The sequence below is a fragment of the Gossypium hirsutum genome, chromosome D09 (genome assembly GCF_007990345.1).
Source record: "Gossypium hirsutum isolate 1008001.06 chromosome D09, Gossypium_hirsutum_v2.1, whole genome shotgun sequence".
Lineage (NCBI taxonomy): Eukaryota > Viridiplantae > Streptophyta > Magnoliopsida > Malvales > Malvaceae > Gossypium > Gossypium hirsutum.
In genome coordinates, this window is record NC_053445.1 from 25076794 (window position 1) to 25096307 (window position 19514).

General features: G+C 31.6%; 1 protein-coding gene across 1 annotated transcript; it reads right to left on the reverse strand.

Moving 5' to 3' along the window:
- Positions 1–15608: 15608 nt before the first annotated feature.
- LOC107892026 (zinc finger protein CONSTANS-LIKE 16) lies at positions 15609–17482 on the reverse strand. The gene is made up of 2 exons (XM_016816993.2): positions 16235–17482; positions 15609–16117 (listed from the first exon to the last, which is right to left on the reverse strand). Exons 1-2 carry the CDS (start codon positions 17231–17233, stop codon positions 15875–15877), a joined length of 1242 nt encoding a protein of 413 aa, XP_016672482.1. The 5' UTR covers positions 17234–17482; the 3' UTR covers positions 15609–15874.
- Positions 17483–19514: the final 2032 nt, after the last annotated feature.

The window sequence follows — 19514 nt, forward strand, 5'->3', positions numbered from 1 at the left end:
ATTCAACTTCTAATTAGTTTTTAATGTTAATTAGTCTTTAAAACTGCTTTATTAACCATTAAATTTCATGTTTTCATTAAAAGTAAAAAATAGATTCGTTAATGGTGAATTTCAGGATTTTGAGTAAAACATGGTGTTTTTCAATTAGTTTTGACATGATTAAGATTTTTCTAAACTTGTTTTGAAGTTTCGATAAAGATTTCTTAAGTTTTAATGAATTTTCAGAAAATAGTCATAAAACATGTCGAAAAAGTTGATACCATGAATTGAGTATTTTATTATAGTTTAAATGTTGGAAATTAGTCGTAGGTGATTTATAAGATGAACGAAGTTGGTTTTAGGTGAAAAGACTGAGTATCGACCGAGATATTCAAATTTAAAGTTTGTTATGTTAAAGGTTTCGGTTACATGAGAAACTAGTTTAGGCTTATGTTTTTTATTACTTGTGGTGAGTCCTTGGCTGATTTTTGAATGTATTGTTGTGTGAATTTATTGTGTTAAAGCTTCGGATTCACTAGGACAATCTACAAGTTAAGAAAGGCTAGTTGAGCTTTCGGCTTCCCAGTGAAAGCGTATTGGTGAGTGTTTGGCGTCGTTAATCTTAGACAAGAGTCATGTGTATTTGGGAATTTAGTAGTAGTCTAAACCCCTACTCTAAATTTCGAGTGTAAGCTTTCTCATACATATGTTTATCTTGTGAATTATGTGCTTATGTGAATGTGATTATGTGAATTGGGATGAGATGCTATAACATGTGATATATGGTTGTGATAACTGTTGGGAAAATGCAAATGTGTACATGTTATGTATATGTTAAATGTTAGTGATAGTGTTCTGCTAAAAATGCAAAAATGCAGTAATAGTGCATAGATAATCAGTAAGTGATATGTCTTTGTTTCAGATATTCTAGCCTTGTTATCTTGAAACTGTTGAATATAGTTGACATGCCATAGGATTGTTAGTACTTACCTATATGTACAGTAATTTTGGGCATTGAGAGCCTGGGACATGTTGTAGAGATAAGGGAATGTGAGCTAAGATCTATTCAACGGGACATGTGAGGGGAAATAAGGAGAGTGTTAGCTATATGCTTCACTTATGGGATATGTTTGACTCTATCAGCCATTTGGTGTGATTGGAGATTTGTGTATCCGATGTGTGGTGATAGTGCCCACTTTATGTTTCATACCTCAAGTGCCAATTTATCATTATACTTGATTGTCTGAAATGTGATACATGTTTAATGGATTGTGTTATATGATATATGCTTGAATGAGTATGTAAATGCTATTTAAAGGAACTTATAGATAATGCACGAATAGGTAATATATTACACTAGACATAAGAACATTGTGTTTGTATATTTACATGGTAGTGTTGTGGATACATGATGACATGTTTGCATAATGATTATTCTAATCATTCACTGACCTTGTCTAAGCTCACCCACTCTTTTCAACATATGAAGGTTAGTGACGTTTCAGTGTGAGCGGTGTAGTTTTCCGAGGGAGTATCCAAGGAAGCCTTGTTAGTATTCCTTAGGTGTTAATTAATTAATTATTTACATTTTGGGGATAAGGCAATGTGGTAGACCTATTTATAGCCATGTCAGTTCTGAACATTTTGCTGGTTATTGCTTTTGTTTATGAGGTTTATGAGTTAGTTGTAATACCTCATGTTTAGTGAAATGAAAATAGTAGTTTTCGGAACACAAATATGACGCAAAAATATTTATTGTATTATTATTTTAGTGTCTCCGGAATATTAGCAAGGTCGTACAAAAATTCCATTAAGAAATTTTACCGTTTGCATGTTTAATTTGGTGAAAAAGATTAAATCATAAAAGATGCAAAGCTAGAGTTCTATAAGTTAAATGTACCAAATGGCTATGAAATTATTTGTTTGAAGGATTTATATGGTAAATAAAAAATTGTTATTATGAGTGGAAAAATATGGACATCTTATTAAGTATTTTAAAGGTTATTTACTAAGGTTAATTTTGTAAATTAATAAAGAAAGGAAGTAAAAATAATGTAAAAGAAGATCATCTTCTTTGTTGGAAATCACCATCGAAAATACAAGAACAAAACACCATTTTTGAGCTTTGAACATTTGGTCACATCTCATTGCTTGCATGTAAGTAGTTTTTGTCTCGTTTTTAATAATTTCTATGTTTTTGAAGTCGTTGTAGCTTAATCTAGCTAGCCTGAGGACCAATTCGTAAAACTGTTATAGATTGAGAGTTATGTCATGATTGCTCTTGAGTGGTTTTTGATGTTTTATGTTTGATAATTAATCTTTGTTGTGGAATAAACAAGTTTTGTAAAGTAAATTTTAATGGAATTTATATTTAGGTATTGATTTGTAAAAATGGAAAATAATGTGTTAAATTTATGAAATAAGGGTTTATTTGATTTAATATAAGTCATTGATAAACTTGTTTTGTTTAAATGGAGGATTTGAATGTTTAGATTTCATCTTATAACCCTAAGGATTAGATTGTGAAAAGTTAAAATACTAGGGGCAAAATAGTAATTTTTCATATAAATGAGTTATGGATTAATTGATATCTACAGGCACTTAATTGAATGAGATTACTGTTTTAGATCACGAATGGGTTGACGATCGCGAAAAAAAGAAGATTTTGGAGTAGTTCATGTGTTTTCTTAATTTCTACAATCTAGTCATTTAAGTTTGTTATTTGATTATTATTAACTGTATTGAATATTTCATAATATTTTATTATGGAAAATCTTTGAATTTCCTTTAGCTATGTTTAAATAAATAGAAGCATAATGTTATTCGGGCTCTATGCTTAGCAGGCTTTATACTGGTGTTATTTGGGCTATATGCCTAGCAGGCTTTGTGCCGATGTTATTTGGGCACTGTGCCTAGTAGGCTTTCTGCTGGTGTTATTCGGGCTCTGCGACTAGCAGGCTTTGTGCCAGTGAATCAAAAGTTAACATCAAATTGAACATTTGTGGTTAATAATAAATGAAGCTATTATCAAACTTACTAAGCCTTCTTGTGCTTATTAGTTTGATTATTATTTTGTAGGACTTTTGGAATCGTTGCTTTGATTGGATCGACTCAGAAGATCACACACTATCATCATCATCTCGGTAGTCATTTTGGTTCTTGTTAGTTGGTTTTAGTGGCATGTATTAGGAAAGGTCTTAGTATTTTGATATTTTTGTGAAGATGTAAATATTGAAAGTTGATATGTTTATGCTTGTTGCTAATGAATGACATTTGAACTTGTGTGCATAGCTAAGTAAGCCTTTTAGACCACATATAAGTAGATAATGTATAAATCGTTTTGGTGCAAAGTGATGGTGCTTGAATACTTCAAATATGTGATGTGTATCGGTTTAGTTTATAATGAGTTATGATGCTTATTTATGATAAGTTTTTGACATGTTTAGATGATTTTTGGTTGCATGAAATTGAGGTGCCTTGTGGGCATATTGGTTGGATGAATTTTTGGTCTTTTGAATTGAATATTTCATGCATGAATTGGTACATATTTGAGTTGGAGATGGAAATGGCTTGAATTTGGCCAATTTCATGTCTAAACGGCCTGAAAAACAAGTGTGTGTCTCAGCTGTGTGCGACACACGGTCGTGTGTCCCCTGTAAGTTTTAAAGGCATTCAAGTCAGGCAGTTACACAGCCTAGCACACGGCCTGGCACACGAGTGTGTGAGACCATTTCGAGAGTTACACGGGCATGGACACGAGCTAGGACACGGCCGTGTGTCCCTACTTCAAATGTCCACACGGCCGTGTGACCCCTGCAGTATGAAATTTTCTACCTTTTACTTAATGTTTCAAATGTTTTCGATTTAGTCCTAAATCATTTCTAGAGTATTTCTAAGGCTTCAGGGGCTCGAATAAGGGACAATATGCATGTGTTTGAATGAATTTACTATGATTTATGAAATTTTTGAATGTGAATGTTTTTAAGTTATGCTTTTACAGTAATGCTCCGTAACTCTATTTTGGTGACAGATACGGGTTCAGGGTGTTACATTTAGTGGTATCAAAGCTATGGTTTAGTTGATTCCCGAACTAAACGTAGCTTGTATAGAATCTTGAAATACATGGCACTAGACTAATGGATGATAGTGTGATAGCTTTTGATTATTTTTGAAATGATCTTATATAGATAAAAGATGACACCGGGATCCAATAAGCAAGTTCTGATGAAGTAGAAAGTTTTATTCCACCTACTAATGAGGAAAGTACGCGGAATGAACTTGGACCGCAACCACAAGGATCTAGAGAAGTAGCACCTGATGTGTTTCTTCGTATGATGCATGACATGTACGATGCGTAGATAAAGGTAAACTCCACAGTTCCACAATCTTAATCTCCTCACCCACAAGCTTCGAGTAAGCTACGTGTTCATAGAGTGACCATTGATAAAGTTAGAAAGTGTGGAGCTCTAGAATTTTGTGGTAACGTAAGTGACAACCCAACCAAGGCTGAATATTGGTTACAACATACTCAAAGGGTGCTTGAAGAAATGTTGTGTTCCCATGAATATTGTTTACAGTGTACAGTATCGTTCTTAAAACAGGAAGCATTTCAACGGTGGTCCACATTAACGACAATTGTATAGAAAGAAAGAATCAACTAGGACTTCTTTAAGTATGAATTTTGAAAGAAGTATATTAGCAAACGCTATTTGGAACGGAAGAAAAAGGAATTTCTTAAGTTAAAGAAAGGAAATAGGACAGTAGCAAAATATGAGACACAATTCATTCAGCTTAGCAAATATGCTCATGAGATAGTGCCTACTGAGGAAGATATGTGTATTCGTTTTGAGGATGGATTGAAAGATGAGATCAGAATGCTAGTGGGAGCTTTGAAAATTCGTGAATTTATGGTTTTGTCTGATCGAACCCAGAAAATAGAGGAAATCTACGAAAGTAAAAGACGGAACGAAGAAAAAAGACGTGTATTCGGAAAATGTGATAGATCTAAAGCTTTCTTGAGCCTTTTCAGAAGAAAATGAAAGAATCTAGTAATAAGTTCCTTACTCCATCAAGGTTTTCTGGAAGAGATCAACCAAGACAAAGTAGCAAGAAAACTCCAACTCCTTCAGTAGCTAGTATGGGCAATGTGAAGAATACAAATAGAACAGAGTGCAAGCAAAGTGGACGGTTTCACTTTGGTGTCAGCAGTGTTAATGATGGGACGTGCTTTAATTGTGGATCTCCAGACCATTTTAAAAGAGAGTGTCCAAGTCTAAAAGATCCTATTAAATAGCATAATGAGAAATTGGTAACCACTTCTAATAAAGGTGGAAGACCTGGAAATAGCGCAACGACTAGAGTCAACAAAGGAAGGGTTAAAGAGTCAATGACCAAATCTGAAGTTAAGGCTCTTGCTAAAACATATGCCATTCGTGCGTGAGAGGAAGCCTCGGCTCCTAACATTATTGCAGGTACTTTTTCTATCTTTAATGTTAGTGTGTATGTATTAATTGACCCGGGGTCGACACATTCATATATATGCACTATGTTTTGATGGAAAAGAACTTACCTATAGAGTCAAATTATTGTGTTGTTAAAGTCATGAATCCCTTAGGCCATTGTGTTATAGTCGATATGGTTTGCAAGCAGTGCCCATTGAAAATTCATGGTTGTAAATTTCTTGCTGACTTAATGTTCTTACCCTTCAATGAGTTTGATGCCATCTTGGGTATGGATTGGTTAAACATGCATGATGTTGTGGTTTGTTGTCGTCAGAAAATAGTTGAGTTGAAAGGTTTTAATGGTGAAGTAATCTTTATTAAGTCTGGGAGGTCAGACGATGTTTCAAATATAATTTCGGCAATGAAAGCACATAAGTTAATGCGAAAAGGCTGTGAAACATTTTTTTGCTTATATTTTGGATTCTAAAGTGTCAGAAAAAAAGTGGATCAAATGTCGATAGTTTGTGAATTCCTAGATGTTTTCCCTGAAGAATTACCGGGTTTACCACCGGAGTGAGAGGTTGAATTTGTCATTGAGTTAATGCCAGTACTGCTACAATTTCAATTGCACCGTATCGAATGGCTCCAGATAAACTTAAAGAACTTAAAGTGCAATTACAATAATTGATAGAAAGATGTTTTATTAGACCAAGTGTATTGCCCTAGGGTGCACTTGTGTTGTTTGTTAAAAAGAAAGATGGGACGTTGAGATTGTGCATTGATTATCGGCAATTGAACAAGATGACTATAAAGAATAAATATACGTCACCTCGGATTGATGATCTTTTTGATCAACTAAAAGGAGCTTTAGTATTTTCAAAGGTTGACCTTCGATCGGGATATTATCAGCTGCGAGTGAAGATGTAGATGTACCAAAGATAGCTTCAGAACTCGCTATGGACATTATGAGTATTTGTTCATGCCATTCGGATTGACAAATGCTCTGACAAGATTTATGGATTTAATGAACTGAGTTTTTCAGCCCCATCTTGATCAATTTGTTGTTGTTTTTATTGATGACAGTTTGATTTATTCTAAAAGTGAATATGAACATGCTCAACATCTAAAGATTGTATTGCAGACTTTGCGAGAAAAGAAACTGTATGCTAAATTTAGCAAATGCGAATTTTGGCTTACTGAAGTCAGATTCCTCAGACATGTGATCTCGAGAGATGGTATAAGAGTTGATTCGAGCAAAATTTCAACTATTTTGAATTGGAAAAACCCACAAAACATATCTAAAGTACGAAAATTTTTAGGGTTGGCTGGGTGCTATTGTCATTTTGTAAAGAATTTTTTGATTATAGCTTCACTTATGACGAAACTGTTGCAAAAAGATGTTTGTTTCGTTTGGTCTAATAAGTGTCAGCAAAGTTTCGAAAGATTAAATAGTTTATTGACGGAAGCTTTAGTGTTGACGCAACCTGAATCGGGGAAGGAATTTGTTGTTTTTAGCGATGCCTCTCTGAATGGCTTGGGGTGTGTTTTAATGCAAGAAAGAAAGGTCATTGCATAGGCCTCTTGGTAACTGAAAGTTCATGAAAAAAATTATCCAACGCTTGATCTAGAATTAGGAGCGATTGTATTTGCTTTAAAAATGTGGCATCATTACTTGTATGGCGAAAGGTGTCATGTATATACTAACCACAAGAGCTTGAAATATTTGATAACCTAAAAAGAATTGAATCTGAGACAGTGTAGATGGTTAGAATTGTTAAAAGACTATGAACTTGTGATTGATTATCATCTTGGAAAAACAAATATGGTTGCTGACGCTTTGAGCCGTAAATATATTTTTGCCCTACGAACAATAAATACTGAGTTACAAATGAAGTGTGATGGTTCTATTTTAGCTAAACTCAAGGTTAAACCTTTGTTCTTACAGAATATACAAAAATTGTAGCTTGTTGATTCGAAGTTGGTAGCCAAACGGAAAATGGTTAAGACTGGTTAATATATTGAATTTAGCATTCGTGATGCTAGTAATTTGTACTTTCGAAAAAAGTTATGTGTACTTGATGATCTAAAACTTAGAAAAAATTTATTAAAAGAAGCTCATAGTAGTGTGTACTCTATTCATCCGAGAAGCTCGAAGATGTATGCTGATTTGAAATAGTTTTATTGGTGGCTGGGAATGAAACGTGAAATTTCTAATTTTGTATCGAAATGTCTGGTGTGTCAGGAAGTAAAAGCTGAGCATCAAGTTCCGTCTGGGTTATTGCAACTGATCATGATTCTAGAGTGGAAATAGGACCAAGTTATAATGGATTTTGTCACTGGATTGTTGTTAACGCTAGGAGAAAGATGCAATTTGGGTTATTGTGAATTGACTAACAAAATCTGCACATTTCATACCGGTACGAATGGATTATTCGTTAGAAAAATTAGGCGAACTCTATATTAATGAGATTATTAGGTTACATGGTATTCCGTTACTACCATTTCAGATTGTGATCCGAGATTTACCTCAAGATTTTAGGGTAGGTTGCATAAGGTGTTAGGCACAAAATTAAAGTTTAGTACGGCTTTTTATCCTCAAACGAACGAACAAACTGAACATGTGATTCACATTTTAGAAGACATGCTTCGGTGTTGCAATTTTGAGTTTGAAGGTAGCTGGGAGAAATATTTGTCGCTAGTCGAGTTTGCTTACAATAACAGCTATTAAGTGAGCATAAAAATGACACCGTATGAAGCTTTATATGAGCATAAATGTAGAAGTCTGTTATGTTGGTCAAAATTGAGTGAAAAGAAATTGGAAAGGGTTGATTTGATTCGAGATACTGAAGACAAAGTAAAATTAATTTGGGATAACTTGAAAGTCGCGACGGATCGTCAAAAATCTTATGCAAATTTTAAGCAAAGAGATATTGAGTTTGTTGTAGGCAATCGAGTGTTTTTAAAGGTTTCTCCGTGGAAAAATATTCAACGTTTTGGCAGAAAAGGGAAGTTGAGTCCGAGGTTTATCGAGTCGTATGAGGCCATTGAAAGAGTTGGTCTTGTGGCTTACAGGTTGGCTTTACCCTCAAAACTTGAAAAGATCCATAATATTTTTCATGTTTCTATGCTAAGACATCATAGGTCTGATCCCTCACATATTATAACCCCTTGTGAGGTTGAGATCCAACCTGATTTGTCGTATTCTGAAGAAAAAATCAATATTTTATCGCGTGAAGTAAGAGAACTTCAAAATAAAAATGTACTGTTTGTTACAGTTTTGTGGAATTGTTACGGGGTTGAAAAGGCTACGTGGGAGACAGATGAATTGATGAAATCACAGTACCTAAACCTATTTTTTGTAAGATTTTATGGGACGAAAATTCCTTTAGGGGGAGAGTTATAACAGCTTGTTTTTAGTGAAACTGGAACAGTGATTTTGAGACCACGAATCTGATGCAAAAATATTTATTTTATTATTATTTTAGTGTCTCAAAATATTAGCAAGATCGTACAAAAATTTCGTTAAGAAATTTTATCGTTTGCATGTTTAATTTGGTGAAAAAGATTAAATCGTAAAAGATGCAAAACTAGAGTTCTATAAGTTAAAGGTACCAAATGGCTATGAAATTATTTGGCTGAGGGATTTATGTGGTAAATAAACCATTATTATTAGTGGACAAATATGTACATCTTATTAAGTATTTTAAAGGTTATTTACTAAGGTTAATTTTGTAAATTAATAAATAAAGGAAGTAAAAATAATGTAACAGAAGATATCATCTTCTTTGTTGGAAATCACCACAAAAAATACAAGAACAAAACACCATCTTTGAGCTTTGAACATTTAGTGACATCTCATTGCTTACATGTAAGAAGTTTTTGTCCTGTTTTTAACTATTTCTATGTGTTTGAAGTTGTTGTAGTTTAATTTAGCTAGCCCGGAGACCAATTTGTAAAACTGTTATAGATTGAGGGTTATGTCATGATTGTTCTTTAGTGGTTTTTGATGTTTTATGTTTGATAATGAATCTTTGTTGTGGAATAAACAAGTTTTGTAAAGTGAATTTTAATGGAACTTGTATTTAAGGGTTGATTTGTAAAAATGGAAAATAATGTGTTAAATTTATGAAATAATGGTTTCTTTGAATCGATATAAGTCCTTGATAAACTTGGTTAGTTTGAATGGAGGATTTGAATGTTTAGATTTCATCTTATAAGCCTAATGATTAGATTGTGAAAAGTTAAAATACTGGGAGCAAAATAGTATTTTTTTATATAAATGAATTATGGGTTAATTGATATCTAGAGGCACTTAATTGAATGAGATTATTTGTTTAGATCACGAACGGGTTGACGATCACAGAAAAGGGAAGATTTCGGAGTAGTTCATGTGTTTCGTAATTTCTACAATCTAGTCATGTAAGTTCATTATTTGATTATTATTAACTGTATTGAATATTTCATAATATTTCATTATGGAAAATTTTTGAATTTTAATTAGCTATGTTTAAAGAAATAGAAGCATAATGTTATTCGGGCTCTATGCCTAATAGGCTTTGTGTCGGTGTTATTTGGGCTCTATGCCTAGCAACCTTTGTGCCGGTGTATCAAAAGCTAACATCAAATTGAACATTTTTGGTTAATAATAAATGAAGCTATCATCGAACTTACTAAGCCTTCTTGTGCTTATTAGTTTGATTTTTATTTTGTAGGACTTTTGGAATCGTTGCTTTGATTAGATCGACTCGGAAGCTCACACTCTATCATCATCATCTCGGTAGTCATTTTGGTTCTTATTAGTTGGTTTTAGTGGCATGTATTAGGAAAGGTCTTAGTATTTTGATATTTTTGTGAAGATGTAAATATTGAAAGTTGATATGTTTATGCTTGTTGCTAGTGAATGACATTTGAACTTGTGTGCATAGCTAAGTAAGCCTTTTGGACCACATATAAGTAGATAATGTATAAATCTTTTTGGTGCAAAGTGATGGTGCTTGAATACTTCAAATATGTGGTGTGTTTTGGTTTAGTTTATAGTGAGTTATGATGCTTAATTATGATAAGTTTTTGACATGTTTAGATGATTTTTGGTTTCATGAAATTGTGGTTCCTTATGGGCATATTGGTTGGATGAATTTTGGTCTTTTGAATTGAATATCTCATGCATGAATTGGTATGTTTTAAGTCTTGAATGTGGGAACAAAATGCTTGTAGGTACATATTTGAGTTGGAGATGGAAAGGACTTGAATTTGGCCAATTTCATGTCCACACAGCCTGAGACACGGTGAGTCTCTACTTCGAATGTCCACAAGGATTGGCCACACAGCCGTGTGACCCTTGCAGTATGAAATTTTCTATCTTTTTACTTAATGTTTCAAATGTTTCTGGTTTAGTCCTGAATCGTTTCTAAAGTATTTCTAAGGCCTCGAGGGCTCAAATAAGGGACAATATGTATGTGTTTGAATGAGTTTGCTATATTTACGAAATGTTTGAATGTGAATGTTTTTAAGTTATGCTTTTACAGTAATGCTCTGTAACCCTATTCCGGTGACAGATACGGGTTAAGGGTGTTACATTTTAAATATGCTTAGGTTTATGAACATTGATGATGGCATGATGTTTCTTGCTTGGACACATTTTTGACGATTTGAACTATTAAATTTAGTCGTTTGGATGATTATTTGTCGAAGTATTTGATGCATGATGTTTAGAAACTAAATTGTAATGGACTAAATACTTTTGTATGTTGTATTTTTTAGGTTTGTAGTAGAGGTATCGATAATCGAGTTTTAAAAACGATACCTCTGTGTTTTGGAGCATGCAGGGAAGTCAGAATAGAGATTTGGTATCGATACCTTTGCTCGAGTATCGATACTCGTGGAAAATATATTGATACTCTATGACAGGTACTGATAATTTTCGATAGTATGATTTTTGTGCGAGAAATAGAATGCAACTTTGGTATCGATTTTCTAGGTGGTATCGATACCCTATGATCAATATGTTACCTATGTGATTGTCTTTGAAATTTTGCTAAGTGGTCCAAATGCTTGAACTTTTAACACGGTTAGTTACATTGATGCATGTCCAGTATGAATTAATGATGATTAATATATGCATGTCTTAAAACTTGTGCAAATGCTATGAATGACATGTGTCAGCTTTAAAATAGTGAACACTGTAATGTACAAGTAGTGAGACAATGGTGTGGCATCTTTATATTCAGGCTCGACGACCGGGCCGCGTATAGGGTGTTACACGAACACCTAGGAACTATTTCAAAGTTTAAATCAATCTGAGTTACTTTGGCAAAGCATGTGGCGTCTCGCATTTTGGACCTGTTGCTTGGGTTGGGTGTAGGGTGTCAGATCATGTCATTTATGCTTTAATGACACAGTGACTAAGTATATGAATTCCGATTGTTTGGTGATTAAATTGAAAATGTTTATAGTTCAATGTTTACCCTTAACTTTATTAATTGCAAGAGATTTTTTTCTTTGCTTTTAGCTTAGTATGAAATATTCAATATTATATAATCAAAAGAAATTTGGGTTTCGTAGACAATTATTATGAATTATTTGAGTTGATTTCGGTAAGAATGAGTCAGAAACATAAAGTAAAGTTTTAAATTTTAGAAGGAAATTAAATTAATTAATTTCAATATTGTAGTAACAAATCGGATGACACTATCAAGGGAAAAAGTTTTCAACAATTTCTTTAATTGATTTTGATGTCTTGAAATTTAAAATTTTAATATTGAAAAAAAGAAACAGATAAGTACAATTTAACAATTTATATTGAATTATTTTATCTTCTATTGCTTTTTTACTTTAATCATTTTTTTCTACCTAGATCAATACTTAAAAAAAAAAGAGAGATATTTTTTAGTGACCAAAATGAAATAGTAAACATGATGTGGCATGTATAGTTAATCGCCGTAAGAAATTTAATGTTTAGGTAACTAAAATGAAAGCATTCTCTAACTATGGTGATAAAATTACAAGAATTTCTTTTAAATGATCAAAATAAAAATATTTTAAAAATTAGATGACCAGCTGAACAATTTGTCGTAATTTAGCAATAATATGAAAAGAAAAGAAAAGTCAAATTACAATTAACGTGAAAATCAGGATTGATGATTGAAAGTCTTATCAAAAATGCTAAAATCTAAATTATATTTTGTTCGATTACATAAATTATCTGTTAATTTTAATGACATTTTCTGATTTTAAAGACTTTTTTTTTGTTCAGCATCTTAAGGACTTGTGGATTATGATTGCTTACCGTAAATAAACAAATCGTAATGCGATTTTATTTCTATTAAACTATACTATTATTCACTAAATTATAGGTAAATTTTTGTTTTAGTCCCTTAATTAAAAAAATTATAATTTGATTTTTGAACTACTCAAAAATTTTAATGTAAGTCAATTAACTATTCAAAAGTTTTTATTTAAGTCACTCAGCTGTTAAGGGTTTTTTTTTTTTGGAAAAAGTTCCACTAGCGAGTTCCATGCAATATTCAACGATTGGTATAAAGGATTAGTATCCATCGATAGATAGAATAATATACATTAAATCCAAGTCAATTTGATGATTAGTGTTAGAGAACAGAGAAAAAATCTATTTGAATTTTGGTTCACAGATTCGTAACGTTCAAAGCTATTTCATGAAAAAAAAACTAAACTGTAGAAGAGAAATGGAAAGAGAGCTTTTGATTAGTGCAAGTAGTACAAATAGAGAAAGTCATATAACACTGATTTTAACAGTCTAATGACTTAAATGAAGACTTTTAAACAGTTTAATGACCAGATCGTAACTTTTTTAGTTAAATGACCTAAACGAAAAATTAACCATAATGTAATGACTAATGGTGTAGTTTACCCATAAAAGAATCACATAAACAAATAAAAGGGTAATCTACACCCAAGGTCAGTAAACTAATAGTAAGGTTACATTTTGGTCACTCAACTTTAAAAATTTAAAAATGGTCACTAAACTATTCGAAAGTTTTCATTTAAGTCACTCAACAATTTGAAAGTTTTTATTTAAGTCACTAGGTCTTTATTAAAAAAAAGAAGTATGACAAGAGAGCTCTAAGAGACGAATGTACAATCTGTACGATAGATCAGTACTAATCAATGAGTAGAACATGCCTTAGATCCAAGTCAATCTAACCATCAATGTAGGAGATCAAAGAAGAAAATTGTTTGGATTTTGGTTCGTAGATTTATGACGTTAAAAAATGTTTCATGAAAAAAACTAAATTGTAGAAGAGAAAGGGAAGAAGGCCATACAACAACAATTTTACAATTCCAGTGACTTAAATAAAAACTTTCGAATAGTTTAATAATCATTGTGTAATTTTTTAAAGTTGAGTGACCAAAACGTAAACATACTAATAGTTAGTGACCTTGGGTGTAGTTTACCCTAAATAAAATTATTAATTTTAATTTTAAATAAGTACTTTTTCTTGGTATTATCTATTTTACTATCCATCTTCGGATTTGTGGTTGCACCTCCGAAAAATGTCGTCTCCAAAATTCGAACTTATTATTTAATATTTAAGGACGAAAAGGTCATTTCACATGTTATGGTCCACCATATACCGGACGGCCGGACCTTAAAATAAAGTAACTTTCACTAATTTAAACTTTTCTGTCAAGAAAATATATAAAATGTCGTTCTCTGAAAATTGACACTCGATTTTAAGTTTTAGGACCACCAAGCTTGCGAAAGTAGTGCAGAGGGATCACAATTTCTGGAGAGACAAGTTTTTGTTTTTTCACTTTTTGCGAAGAAAGATGATACTTGGATTCAACTCTTTAAACATATACCATCCCAATCAAATGCATCTGCAAAATCTGGCAATTATTATCAATTTCATATTAAATTGCTTTATTTTTAAATATAATTATTATTTATTATGTTACTAGTTTCCTTAACTATGTATTAAATTAAATTACATTTAATTATTCTTTAAAAAATTTTAAATCTTGTAATATTTCGTTAATAATACAGTTAAAAATCAAAACGTAATGTAGTAATTGATAATAGACTGAATTTAAATAAAAAATATTTTTAAATTATTTTTAAATATAAATATTATAATAGTAGATTGTGTAAAATTCTATTTTTATATACAGTTTCTAACTTAATCTTAATTATTAACTGTAAATTTAGATTGTTAATTAAATTTAAACTTTGAGAACACTAAATGATTTATTGTAGTTTTATTTATATTTCAAATATCTATTTCAATTTTAATATCATATTTAATTCGAAAAAATTTAAAAGAATTTTTTTAAATGGTTTTTAGATTCACACTGATTTATTATGTAAAATTATAATTTGAATTATTGAATATAATAAAATTAAAAGGATCTAATACAAAAATAGAACATTCAAAATATCATTAAAAATTATATAAAAAGGCGGAGGAGTTTATATTACAATTTTCCTTTCTTTTCTTACCAAGTTGAAAATTTTATATGGTTAAGACATTAGAAAATTAAGAACTTTGTATATTTATTATTATATGGTTAATTATAGGAACATTTATTTCATTAATATTTAGGATTTTGTTGTAGTTTTAACATTGTTGATATTGACATGGTTGTCATTACAAAACTCGTGGGTTTAAGTGTGCTCAAGCATGTTTTATCTTTCCATTTAAAAGTTGGGAAGAAATTAGGCCTTGTAGTAGGCATTGTATAAAAAGAATATGTTTTCTAAAGATTAATAAAATTTATCAATAAAAAAATTCAATACCTTAACACCAGTTTTTGAAAGGGATATGTGAAATAGAATTGTTAACACTTAATTTGGAATAGAGGTCTTAAATAATCAAATATTATGGAACAATAATAAAAAGTATTGGTGGAAAAAAGTAAAGGTTGATTATATTTTAGGAAATTGGATGGCAAAGCAATTGGTTTTGATAATAAAATTTACGGTGAAGCTTAAGAGGTGCAAAAGATATGAATGGCAATTTGAGTTTAAAAGTAGGTAATGAAGTTTCGTCTCCGTCTTCTCCTGTATAAATGTGGCAATTCAATTTAAGTCTAAGTTGAATAAATTTGGTAGAGTCTGTTCATAACAATTACATACATTCATATATACACACATATTATATATGTGGAAAAATGAAACAATACTCTTCATCTATACGAAGAAGAAGATGGAAATTAGAAACCAGAAATTAACTTCACTGCTTTACAACGTTACAACGTATTCGGTTAATTAAGATCGTAGCCTTCAACCATTAGGAGGAGGATATCAGCAGTACTGTTAGAGAGAAGTCTAACAGTATAGTTCCGCATTAATAATTATTCATTTAAAACTAAACTTGGCCAACATAGTCTGGGTGTTGGCTACTGCTACTGCTACTGCTACTACTGCCAATTCTTGCCAAGAAACAAACATCAAGATTTGGCAGTTTTATTTTTACTACTTATTTGATATAATAGGAAAAACAGTCCCCACCCACAAAGGACGCTCTCTTAACGAACCTGCCTTTGATTCTAGGCCTTTTCTCAGCATTCAGCTTCCTCACTTGGTACCTTATCTTCTTCGAAAACAGTCTGGTTCTTCGTTTCTCTCTGTACCTTGACACCCTTGCTTCTCTTTCACCGTCTGTAATGTTCCTTTTTCCCTGGCTGCATATTCCCCCTATGCCCTCCTTAGGGTTTGAGCCCTGAAAGTTTCACTTTAATTAGCTAGGGATTCAAGTTTCCATTATCACCATATATATATACATACATATATAGAAGTGATCAAGAAGAAAAGCAGGAGAGGGATGTAGATATATTACCATGAAATCATCGGGGTTGAATTCAGGTCGGGTTCCTGATGTCCACGGAGAGCCTTGGGTGGCCCAAGCAGTGATGACTGATTCATAATCCAGCCTCAGCAGCATGTTCCTCTTCTTTTCTGCCTTATTTTCACCATCCATTGTCTCCGCCACTGGAACCACCTTCTCTTCCTCCTCTTGATCACCAATCGTTGGTGACTCATAATCAAGACTCCAGTTTAACGATGATCTTGTTACATCAAAATCTGAATCAAAGCAACAAGCCGTTATAATACCTTCCTCTTCTTCTTCTTCTTCATCTTTTATTTTGCGTTCTTGAAAAGCATTACTTTCATCTTCCTGTTTGCAGTCCATCAATTCAGTTCCTTTGGTGTGAATATTATTCTCATCTAGTCCATCTCCTAGTAAGCTCTCAACATCAGCAGCAAACTGGGCAAGATCCAAATCTGAAGGTAAAAAACCATGTAAACCATCATCCAACTGGCATGTTCCTTCATCTTCAAAACCATCAACTACTAGATTCCCGTTTTCATTTACCATATCACGTAATTCAGCAGAAAAAGGATCGAATACAGGGACTCTGCAAAGCAGCTGGTCTTCAGTCTCATCAGCTGACCCGTCTTCACAACCAACCTCAGGAACAAGAGGGTTCAAATCCCATACTTTTCCCTCACTTTTTTGTTGCCCCAATATGGACCTGTTTTGCCTTGGTGTTCTTGCCTTGCGAGTGAAACCTTGGTGCCATGCTGGCGGAGCATCTTGATCAGTAGCACTGTTGTTGATAACAGAAGCATTGAACCTGGAAGATGCAGTTTCAAGCCTAACCCTTGTATGTCTACTGGCTAACTGGTTAGCGGAGTGGACTGATGTATCGCAACCTTGGCAAAGGAAGGCATCATCAGCTGAACAATACCAACGAGCACGCTTTCGTAGACAGCCATCGCAGGCTCTAGCAGTCTTGCCTCCCATGGCATTCGCTGCTCTCTTGTCGGAGATCATTGCATAGAAGGAAAAACACAATTATTAAGTTTGGTTTTGCAAGGATTAAACGGGCTTAGCTCAACTTAGGAATTTCAACAAAGGGAACAAGCTGATATAAAGTAAAGTGCCTTTACAAGGGAACGTTAGGGTACCTGCTATCTATTTATTTTGAGGAGACCATGGTTCAATAATTGGGGTTGAGAGTAATGTTTTTAACTGTGGCCCATAGTATCCATGGAAATGAGGCGAGACGGGGGATTTTTTTTCCCCCGATTTTCATCTGAGATAGATATATATATATGAACATGGTAAGTGTTTGATAGAATCATATCAAGTTGAGGAGTTGAATTTTCTCATCTTAATTCAAATTAAATTTTAATGAAACAAACGAGTGAATTATATATTTAAAATTAGAGTTAAATTTTAAAAATAAATAAATCAAATTAAAACATTAAAACTATATATTTAAAAACTCTTTTAGAAAAAAATAAATAAGATTTATATTTAAAAATTCTTTCAGAACAAAATAAAATATCTTTATATAAGATTTCTTTTTCTGAAATTTAGTATAATAAACTTCATCGGTAATTTATTTGGTTAAATTTTAAATTTATCATTTTGAAAGAAAAATTTATTATTTTTATAATTTAACATTTTTATAAATTTTCCTTTTAGAATTTTATATATATTTCATATATTATTATTTTGAATAAATTTTTGGGAAATTTTTTTTATTTTCATTTAAATTTTTATGAATATTTTGTAATAGTTTTTTAGAGGTATCGATTTGTTAATTTTTAAAATTGATAAAGACATAAGGGTTATTTATATAATTTTTAATTGGTTTTTCGGATATTCAAGTTGTAAAAAATCAACTCGGCTCAAACTCAGAAATACGAACCACTTATTTGGTTGATTCAAAAAATCAAATAACTCAATTTGATTAACTCAAAATTAAAATTATTTTGAATCAAATTAAGATTTTTTTTCACTCTTATGCTATTCATACATTTATTTAATAGTTTAGCTCCTGGATCAAAGCTTGACTTCGAAATAATATTTTCGATCTCACTCAGAAACTTTATATAATATTTTACATTATATATTTTTAATATTTTATTATATTATATATTTTATCATTATGATATTAGGGAAGAGAAAAATAAATGATAAAATTTGAACTCGGATTATTTTAAATACTATACAAAAATTCTAACCAATGCTTCAAGGAAGTCCTGACATATAAAACTAAACCAAATATATGTTATGAAATAAGTAATAAAGAGGACAAAAAACAAAAAAGAGAGCTTTAAATTTTATTGATCAATAGGAATGCTTACAATGCTACTCCAAAATCTATATTTATAGACATAAAAGCTATAAAAAAAACATAAAGCTCTAATTCTGATCAATATTAGAGTTCTAATGTATATTAAACTTATCTTGATCTTGATGGACATTCAGTTAATAATAAAATATTTATAACATTTCGCCTTGGATGTCCATTAATTGGTAGATAATGTATCTCGTTAAAACCTTACTAATATAAAAGCCCTGTGGAAAAAGAATTATTAGTGAAGGAAAAATAGTACACATATCTATAATACACACAACATGCTGCTTTATTAAAAATTTTACTGGGAAAACCAATTGTCAAAACTTTGGTTAAGAGAAAAAGAGTATAGCGCGTATTTACTTCTCCGCATGACAACACCACATGATATCTCAAATTATATGTATTGCAATATTAGATGTTAGCTTTTTAAATGATTACTTGAACATATTTGTTATATCACAATTCTTTTGAAAGTCATGAGTGAGGAAAAATTTTGGGAAAAAATATATTTTATTCTCTTCAAGAGTTCCAACAATAATCATAACAAAACTTTGATCATTATAATTCTATATTAATACATATGTTCTAATCAATTCATATAAATATTTACACAACTGTATTGAATAATTCCCTAGTAATTTCTTTATGCTTTTACCATTCTAAATCCTTCAAGGATTTTAATACAAACTTCCACTATATAGTTATTTATATAAATATTGTAACAACAGTCATAAAACACATGTCAAATCTTTTCATGAACTGTCACACTAATAAGATATCTAAAAGTTATTGTATTTACCACAAAAAGAATATATCTTTCATAATCAATGCTAGGACTTAGCAAAAAAATTCATATTTCATATTTCATATTTCATTTTTGCAAAACTACGCATTTATACCCCACTAGCTTTATACCTTTAGATTGCTAGTCTAAAAACTTCACAATTTAATTCTACTTGTATT

Excerpts from the sequence above, each read along its gene's own strand:
- LOC107892026 (XM_016816993.2), bottom strand. The coding sequence starts at position 17,233 with ATGATCTCCGACAAGAGAGCAGCGAATGCCATGGGAGGCAAGACTGCT. Across the intron at positions 16,118-16,234 it reads TCAACCCCGATGATTTCATG|GGCTCAAACCCTAAGGAGGG; the intron begins GTAATATATCTA and ends TGAAACTTTCAG.